The 10321-nt window shown below is 41.8% G+C and overlaps 1 protein-coding gene across 1 annotated transcript; it reads left to right on the top strand.

The window, feature by feature from the left end:
* The first annotated feature begins 35 nt into the window (after positions 1-35).
* calhm3 (calcium homeostasis modulator 3) lies at positions 36-7102 on the top strand. The gene is made up of 4 exons (XM_034100866.2): positions 36-1074; positions 3961-4088; positions 4206-4333; positions 6480-7102. The coding sequence occupies exons 1-4, from the start codon at positions 788-790 to the stop codon at positions 6927-6929; spliced, it is 993 nt and encodes a 330-aa protein (XP_033956757.1). The 5' UTR covers positions 36-787; the 3' UTR covers positions 6930-7102.
* The last annotated feature ends 3219 nt before the right edge of the window (positions 7103-10321 follow it).

Here is a 10321-nt window from a genome sequence, read left to right as displayed (position 1 = left end):
TTTGCTGAATAACATTGTTGTATCAAGTTGCCACTTTCTGGGTAGAATGTTTCTTGACCATTTCAAGATCATGCCATGTTCAAAAACATTTCACGTTACCTTTACATATTGGCAATTGCGCTTTAGCTATGTGGTCAGATCATTCTCGAATCAAATAAATGCTCGCAGAAGGATTTACAAAATGTAATTTGGGATTTATATAAAGATATCCGTCAACAAAAATATTTTTAAAAATGCACAAACATTAAATGTTTTATATAAATGAAGAAACGAATCCATATAATATTGCACACATATATTTTTGATCCACACATTAATATTTATTTTAAATAAACATCCATAAATATATATTTTTAAAAGTGTTCACAAATTTCATCCAACCCATATGCTTTGAATTTTTGTTTCAGGCCCGGTCATGATACAACAGAGCCAAAACAGGAAGTCCTTGTCTCTGTGAGAGCCTGTGACAGTGGGGCAGGGTGTGGCCGCACTCTGTGCCCTGCTCGGTGTTCATGCGTGCATACACTCCTTGATCACTCAGGACTAACTCCAGCCGTAGCTCAGCTTTTTAACTGAGACTGCTAAATGTGGATTTAAGACTTCTCTTCACAAAGGTTTGGTTTAAATTGTGGTAAGGTGAACTGCCAATTAAATCTCATTTTATTTACAAGTTTCCTTTTTTAAAAGCATACTTTTTACAGAAACTAAAACATTTAGGATAAATGAATACCTGAATTAAATTCTGTCACCACAGCTGGAATTAAAAGACCAGCAGCAGTTTTTATCTATGGATCGTCTGAAGTTAGTCCTGCAGTACTTTCAGTCCAATTCTGAGTCAATTTCCAATGGCATCTGTATTATCCTGGCCCTGGTCAGTGTCAAGCTGTACACCAGCTTTGACTTTAACTGCCCATGCCTTCCGCAGTACAACAAGCTTTACTCTCTAGGTGTGATGATTGTGCCCCCCATCATACTCTTTTTCCTGGGGGTCCTAGTCAACAGACATACAGGAGTCATGATGGAGGAGTGGATGAGACCCATTGGGAACAGATCTAAAAATCCTGCTGTGGTAAAGTGAGTCAAGGTTTTACTAAAACACTCAGAGGATTGTTTTCCTAATCAAATCCCTGTAACTAGTATCCTTTAAGGTCATGTTTGGATGTACTTCTTACTCTTACTCTTTTGAGGGCATTGTAAACTGAACAATACGGTACTTTTCCCACAAAGGTTCATGCGAACTTAGTTCATAGCCGCGTTTAGTTCGCATGAACTAAGTACAGATCACGTTCACACCAGAAAAAGTCCCTGGGGGTGGATTAGGCAAATGAAGCCACTGACGTCACTTCTTCTGCTTTGGGTTTAATGGCAGGCCGCCAACCACTTCACGGCGTATACTGCCGCCCAAAGTCCCCGGAGTTGGGGACTGGCTTCAGTAGAAGCTGCTGGGAGTCCCAGCAGCTTCTACTGAAGCCTTCCGAGTAAATCGCCAGAACGCCGACACCTCCTAATCTCCACCGCTCCCATGTTTTATTTTGTGTTGCCATAAGTTAGTCTCTCTGCGTTTCTGCGCTGGGCTAATGCTAATGCGAGGATAATAAAATGGCGGCTTCACAAAACTTTTTGGGAGTTTTACGGGGCGTGGTTTGCAATTCGCCCAGCCAATCAGGAATATAGCTTCTCAAAAAAGAGCCGCTCGAAAGTCCCTGCTCTCTAGCAGGGACTTTCGAGGGGGTAAAAAGGTTCGCATGAACTACTTTTAGTACCGGCTCTTTTTGGTGTGAACGCGATCATGAACTAAGTTTGCATGAACCTTTGTGGGAAAAGTACCGCAGTGTGAACGCGGCTCATGATCGCGTTCACACCAAAAAGAGCCGGTACTAAAAGTAGTTCATGCGAACCTTTTTACCCCCTCGAAAGTCCCTGCTAGAAAGCAGGGACTTTCGAGCGGCTCTTTTTTGAGAAAATAGCTATATTCCTGATTGGCTGGGCGAATTGCAAACCACGCCCCGTAAAACTCCCAAAAAGTTTTGTGAAGCCGCCATTTTATTATCCTCGCATTAGCATCATTAGCATTAGCCCAGCGCAGAAACGGAGAGAGACTAACTTATGGCAACACAAAATAAAACATGGGAGCGGTGGAGATGAGGAGGTGTCGGCGTTCTGGCGATTTACTCGGAAGGCTTCAGTAGAAGCTGCTGGGACTCCCAGCAGCTTCTACTGAAGCCAGTCCCCAACTCCGGGGACTTTGGGCGGCAGTATACGCCGTGAAGTGGGTTGCGGCCTGCCAGTAAACCCAAAGCAGAAGAAGAAGAAGTGACGTCAGCGGCTTCATTTGCCTAATCCACCCCCAGGGACTTTTTCTGGTGTGAACGCGATCTGTACTTAGTTCATGCGAACTAAAGAGTTCGCATGAACCTTTGTGGGAAAAGTAGTGTGAAGCAGTGTGAACGCGGCTATTGGTACATGTTGAAAGTTCTTATTGATTTTCATTAATCAATCTTGTCATTACAATACATATAATACAGAGCTAGAGTTGCAGTGATTGAGAGATCACTTAAAAATATATATAAATGACCTCTTTAACTATTAAGTAAGTCATTGATTTGGTAACTATTCTTGAAGATCTATGAAACTTTTAGATCTTTTCAAATATATACTGCAAAAGTGAATGCGTGTGCATTAAGGTTTACTCTTATGCCCCTTTCACACCGGCGCCTTTTCAGCTCGGAGCTAGAGCCTGAAAAGCGCCGGGTTTTCCTGTTCACACCGCAGCGGCGCCGGCTCTTAGCTCCGGAATCCGCTTCATTTCCAGCTCCAAAAAATTGTCGGTCCAGAGGCAAGAGCTTTGGAGCTAAGAGGCGACGTCGCTTACGTCGAGGCGTGCAGGAAACTAAACCCACCTCCCCTGAACATGGGTCGACTGTCATGCCTGCCTTCAAGCAGTGTGCTTATAAACACACTTTATAAAGTCAGGCAACACTAACCAGGCTTCGTGTGGTTCTGTTTATTTGTACCTTACTTTGACCATCCGTTCACTGTTATCGATCATTGTGGAGAGAGGCAGACGTGTTGTTTTGTATTATTGCAGCTATCGGATGCAAGTAGTCAGTTTAGCTTCGGTTGCTATGCTAACATCACCCGTTTTATACCAGAGAAACTTTCATAACAGCGTTGTGATACCAAACAGTGTCAATTCAGACTGACACACATTCACTTAGGCTAAGGGGAACTGGGGATATGCATCAGCTGCTTGTGTGAGTCGGACAGTGAATACTTTAGAGCGGCCGCTGCAGTGTGAGCTAACCGGGAGCTAACGGGAGAATAAACTCCCGTGGAAGAGCAGCCAGCACTGCAGCGGTCGGTAAATGCTGCAGAAACACATTAATAAACAATGAACCACGGCACTCTGGAGCAAAGTATAAGGTTGGAGAAGTCGTTATTCAATGTATTCTGGCTTCGTGTGATTAAAAGCAACACGATCATCGACCCGACGCTGTTGTTGTGAGCGCCGTAATGGTTTCCGTTGGGGAGCAAATCAGCGATGTAAACGGTGACGCCATGACGCAGCAGGGGCATCTCTGGGGCGCCAGTGGGCGGTGTGAACAGAGCGGGAGCTGAAAAGGGAAACCGGAGCTGAACCAGAAAAGCTCCCGCTCGGAGCTAGAAAGGGAAAAGCGCTGGTGTGAAAGCCGCATTAGACCTCTGAAATGAATTAGTCTCTTAATCATGTTTCTTTGCTGGAGTCAAAAAGAAACGTCACAACATATAGTTCTATAGATTTCTCTGTTAATCTCAACAATTAAACTGTTTCAATACTTGAAAGTCATGTAATAATAGCATTTGTCACTTTGTTTACAAAGTTCTGATAAATCAGTCCTTGTTCAGGCTAAAACGAGAGGGAGGGAAACCAGGAGGCAAAATAAGCATTTGGGATGAAATGAAACTAATGTCTTCCTGAAGGTACCTGTTCTCAGCCATGACACAGAGGGCCCTGCTGGCCCCCATGGTGTGGATCCTGGTCACTCTGCTGGATGGAAAGATCTTCATCTGTGCCTTTAGTGTTAGTGTAGACCCTGCACTCTTCTCAGGTATCAGTAACATTCTACACAGCGAACACATATTCAATGATTACTCTCACCACAATCTAAACTGTTACTGATGGAACGTTATTGTTCAGTACGATATCTCGTGGTATGTTTCCTCAGGTTTGCCCAACAACACCGGTCTGGATGTGATCAAAATCATGGCCAAAGTGCCCTGCAAGGAGGACATTATCTTCAGGAACAGCTCTTTCCGCAAAGCAGTCTCTCGTTACGTTCGCTGCTATTCCCAGGTAAGCTGTTACAACCTCAGCGAGCACACTAACACATTCATGTACTTGTCTTCTCATGAAGAGCTTCTATCAGCTTTATGCTCTGTCAGACCGGGGTTTGGGATCATTTAAACCAAAAACATGGTCCGAAGTGCTGTGATACAGGTTTCAGGCTCAACTGAAGCTTGTTGGGTTACCAGGAGATATCATAGGCTCCTGTCATTACCCAGAGGCCTGACATCCACACTGGGCTTCATTTGGATTTTCTAGAGCACCTTATTTAGGTTTATGTAATGGAATATAATAATAATAATAATATATTATTGTTATTATTTATTTTAAAAATGTTTTCAAACTCTTGACTTCCTCCAATCTGCCTTTGATGTTTTGCAATCCCAAATGAACTTTATTTTACAGAAACAAATCCTGTTTCTCCCTTCAGGCAAGGAAACATTTGATCTCTGCAATGTTTGTACTGGTTTTGGATTATGGATATTTGCTTTACATGAATGCCTCTGACCAGTGACTAAATAATTTGGATACTGTGTACCATTGTGCATTACGTTGTGTTACTGGATGTGGATATTGTGTACACCACTGCACTTTGTATGCTGCTGCTAAATGGCCATCTTTGTCTGCACGCAGACATGTTTTAAATCTCTCCTTGGGCTGGTTCCCTCTTATATTTGCACATATATGTGTACAAATCAAGGTCTATATGGCATGTGCTCCCAAGCTATTATTCAGATGTTGGTTCCTAAAATGAAAACAGAACTAGTGAAAAAAGCTTTTTAAATATGATGCCCCTTCTGCCTGGAATAATGTTCAGAAGGAGCTGAAACTGTCATATGTTATCACTATCACTGCGAGGATTGCTTTTTTAAATGTCGTTGTACCTGGTGCGATGACAATAAAGGAATTCTATCTATCTTCTATCTATCTATGTTCAAGTCCATCTCAATGAGACTTTTACCTGGTTAAATAAATGATATAAACTATATAGATAACATCTCTTAATCATTGAATGCAGGTGTTTCATCCAGTCCCAATGCCACAGGCAGGGGCGTGTCCTGTGTTTTTAAAGGTGGAAACATTAGGGGCTTTAAAAACACTTGATTTTCCAAATAAATCATTAACTATGTACAATTATTAGAAGTTGTTAGTAATTTGATTAAACAGAAAAAAAGGATGGAAGGAGGAAATAAGTTAATCGATTACATTTTTGTTTAATACATTTTAATCATCACAAGTAAATATATGACTGCTACCTTCATACCACCAAGGAGGAAGTCCCATCAATGGGTTCACTGAATACACTTGTCTATGAAGGGATTATATCATTCTAACAAACTAACGCATGAATCAATAGCACATTTGAAAAGGATGTTGCACAAAAAACGAATTACTCAAAATTAAAAAATAACTAGCTATAATCAAACCTTGTTTTGGCTTCCTGATGTTTTGAAGCTAATCAAATATCAGGAGATGCCAATTAATGATTCACCTACTGTATATGTTAATCATTATACTGTAACAGTATGCATATTTACACACAATATACATGACCATTTCTTTCTTGCTGAGCTTAGTATGAGTAGAAAGCAAACATAAATGTCAAAACCTTTTCTCTGCAGTTGAATCACACTCAATGCCTTTTAATTTTCTTGGTTTACCTGCCTTTTGAAAATGGATTAGCACTAGATTGGAGTTACCTTATCTTATGAAAGTTCAGCCACTTTGGCATATATGACTAAACTATTTATAGTAATACCATCATTTTAAAATACATCAAAACTAAAATATGGCAGGTCAAAAGCATACTTTCCCATACTGCAAGACATTAAAACCAATTGAGGGTGGTGTAGCTGCCGTAGCTACCAGGCCGTGATGCAGCCAGTCAGGATACTCTCTATGTACCTGTATACATGTTGATGTGTCCTTGGGCAACATACTTTACTCCAAGTTGCTCCTAATGATAATGTTGTGTGAATGTTACCCTCCTTGATCATGGGACACCTTGCATGGCAGCCTCTGAAAGAATGGGTGTGAATGGGTGAATGCTGAGTTGTATATGTGAAAGCCCTTTGAGGAGTCCGAAAGACTGGACCGAGCGCTTTATAAATTGTTGTTGTTGCTTTGTGTAATTAATTTTGCTCGCCCTGTTTAGGCAGTTGGCTGGTCCATCCTCCTCTTCCTGATTGTGCTTGGAGCCATGGGACGCCTCATCAAGCCCTACTTCGATGACCACGCCACCTCTCTGCAGACACGCTACTGGAGCAACTACCTGGACGTGGAGCAAAAGCTCTTTGAGGAAACCTGTGTCCTGCACGCTCGTGACTTCGCCCGGAAGTGTGTGGTGCAGTTCTTCGAGGACATGAGGGAGGACGCCGTACTCTGTCTCCCGCAACCGCTTTTCCTCAGAAACTCCAGAGAGGAGTGGGAGGATAAAGAAGAGGAGAGGCTTCACGGAGTGTCGAAGCGGGAGCAGGTGGACCAGCTGCTGAACAAGTGGTACCACAGCAAACCTGAACTAGATGTCACCAGAATGGCACACAGACCCAGGACCTGTGTGACCTGGGAGGACAGAGAAGGGAGGACTTTATACTCGGATGTCTAGGACACATTCGGAGATGTAAAGCTAAAGTTCCACTTACTAATGATGCCAAGCTTTCAGCTACATCTTCACAAAAGGAGCATGAATTAAAAATATATATAAATTAAATGATGTTACTACTGAAATGTTAAGGTAAATAAGATGCAGAATCAAAAACAGACATGCAGGTAGTACACTCAGAAGCCAATAACACACACACACACACACACACACACACACACACACACACACACACACACACACACACACACACACACACACACACACACACACACACACACACACACACACACACACACACACACACACACACACACACACACACACACACACACACACACACACACACACACACATTACATTAAGGCAAGGCAGTATACACATTTAGAAACAGGAATGAATAACAATGTGCCATTGGCTCCTAGAGGACTGCAAAGGGCTGCTCTTGGTGGCTGGCGGTTTTCCGGGCTAATTTGAATGTCAGAGTGGTGCAGCTGGTTTTGCATTCAGGTTGTTGACTTGGAACTTACTCACACAGATTTATTGAAAACCTGAACATTAGTGTACAGACTCACAAATATTCAATTACTTTTTATAAAGTCTGCTTTAAAGATACATTATTTTAAACTCAGTACTGTTTAGATGATGGTTTGGTCATCGACAGAAGAATTCATATTTTTGCTCTCCACTCAGACACACATTTTATATCACAGACCATATGCGTTTTCCACGCTGTTTTCCAAAGGGCAGTCCTGCCTCATTGCAGTTTCAACAAAAAAGTCCAAAAAATAATATAATTTAGAATTGACGACATATAATTAACTTTTTTATAATAATAATATATAACATTTAAAAACGCATCCTTATTCTGCAATTCTTAAATGCATACATTTGTTTAGTACATCTTATTGAAGTCACTTTATCTTAATAACACATCTTGAGAAATAAATATTGATAAAGTATGTTTAATGTGAACTTTGCAACTAAATAAGTGGTCTACTTAACTTAAATCGTAGGTCCAAAATGTCCGGTAATAATTAGGGATGCTCCGATCGATCGGCCACCTGTCATTATTGGCCGATATTCACTCTTAATAGTTTGATCGGTGCTCTCTATAAAGGCTGATCAGGAGAGCCGATCAGATAACGCAAAATACATGAGACTTTTCTCTGTGCGATATAAAAGAAGCTCGCCGAAATGGCTTCACCGGTCTGGCAGTTTTTCAAGGTGTCCGAAAAAGACAACAAAATAGCTATATGCAACGTGTGTGAAGCAGAAAGAGAGCGAGATCAGGATCAGCTGCTGCTGACAGAGAACACGCAGCTCTACCGGATCACCTGCAGCTCCACCCGCTGTGACGGACCAGTGAGCAGAGCAAAACACACACTAAAGGCCCTGACACACCAAGCAGTCACCAGAGGACTAGCCGACGCTGAAGTCGGCTGTTGCCTGGCCGTGTTCTCCTGCGTTTTGGCCATGTGTCGCACGGGAACACACCGCACCGACTTCAGTGCGTGAGTGGCAATAACTCTCCTTACCAGCAGGCGGCGGTAGTGTGTATTCGTCATTCAAAAGAGGCAACAACCGGAAGACAGAGAAGAAGAAGAGTATCTTTTCTCCGTAATATCATACAGAGCTGGCCTCTCCTGGATCAAGGTGATGAGCAGGTCTTCGTTTGCATCATTCCAGATCGCCATGATGAGATGAAAATGAATAGCAGTCTGTGTGTGCCTTCTTAAATCGTTTGTTTACATCCCTCACTTCCTCTTCGCTTCTCATGCACTGATTTGCTAGCTGAATAGCCAATCGGAGTGATTATTTGGTCCGACTGCCAGACCCGATGCATGGCCGATTCAACATGTTGAATCGGCCATGCATCGGGTCTGGCAGTCCAAATAAGGCGTGTCACGGTCGACGGTGCGGGACACACCAACCTGACTACGGCGCCGCGAATGCCCGACAGCCTCTGACGGCCTCTGACTCCCAAAATCGGGTTGGTGTGTCAGGGCCTTAAGAGTTAGACCTAACACACTTAGCTATTTTATCTAAAGCTAAACTAGTTGTAAATATGTTTAATCTTCACTTACTGGATCATTGAGCTGCATGAGACGGATACGGACCGGCTGTCAGGAGAGGGAGAGAGGTTCTGTTTATTTATCCTGTGTTATAATCCAAAGTTAATGTAAAGTTTTGAACAATGTACTTCATCTACTATAAGTAGTTTGTTTGAATGTAATAATTATGTTGTTTGTTGTTTGTGGAAGCGCTTCATTTATTGAAAAATGATTCTGAACTTTTCGATCTGTTACGATTATAAACTGATTATTATTGAAACATGACCGGTAAGTTTCTAATTTGTCCGGTAAAATAAATTACTTCTGGACACTTGACCGGCAAGAAAAAATCCTAGCGCTAACCCTGGTCCGTCCCCGTCGTATCACTTTTTTCCACTGTTTTTTTCACACCACTTGATATTTATTTTTTGCACTTTATCGTCTGTCGCTTTTTTTAGCTTTAGCGACTGTAGTTTTTTTCACTTTTTCCTACTGTTATTTTATGAACTTTTTTCGACATGTCGGTTTTTTCACCACTTTTGGCTGCAGTTTTTTTCACTTTTTTGTCACTGTCGATTTTTCACTTTTTTTTAAAAAACAGTTAGGTAACTGTCAATGTTGTTTTTTTTCTTTTCAACAACATTGACAGTTACCTAACTGTTTTCAACAGACAGACATACGATAAAGTGCAAACAAATTCTTTTTTCGTCGTTTATTTAACATAACATGTCGGACATGTTTTTTTCCTTTTTTCAGCTGTCGTTTATTTTCCCTTTTAGAACATTTTATTTTTTCCCATTTTTTGACTGTCAATTTTCAAATGTTTAGAAACTTACGGAGCCCAGGGGCCTGTACTACGAAGCTGGTTCAACCTAACCTGGATATGTTTGAGTTAGCCGGTTGGCCTAATCCAAAACATAGGCGCTCTCTCTAAACGGTACTACGACGCGGGTTATCAAGTGGATCGCTCAAGCCAGCCGTGTCCTATCGAGTTAGGTGCGCGTTCACATGAAAGGGGTGGTATTTGGAGCATTCGACCAATCACAAACATGGAGAAGCATACTGACAGCGCAGCGTCATACTTCTGAATGAAAACTATATTATTAGACATATGAAGAAGTTAAACTTTAAACATCCATGACTTAAACACTGTATCCAGGATAAAAGCCACAGCTGCACCTGCACGGTGAATACAGCTGGTAAAAGAAAAAGTGTTTTAATGCGTACATTAACAGGTTTATGATATCACTGCCCCGTCTAAGACATGAGTGGATCTGACTTTAATTACATTTGTCTCGAGTGTTTCGTCAACTTAATGTGTTGCTTAAAATAATACTTCTG

Source organism: Pseudochaenichthys georgianus, chromosome 15 (assembly GCF_902827115.2).
Source record: "Pseudochaenichthys georgianus chromosome 15, fPseGeo1.2, whole genome shotgun sequence".
Taxonomy (NCBI): domain Eukaryota; kingdom Metazoa; phylum Chordata; class Actinopteri; order Perciformes; family Channichthyidae; genus Pseudochaenichthys; species Pseudochaenichthys georgianus.
Note: the sequence above shows the minus strand (reverse complement) of the source record. Positions and strands in the feature narration are given on the sequence as shown.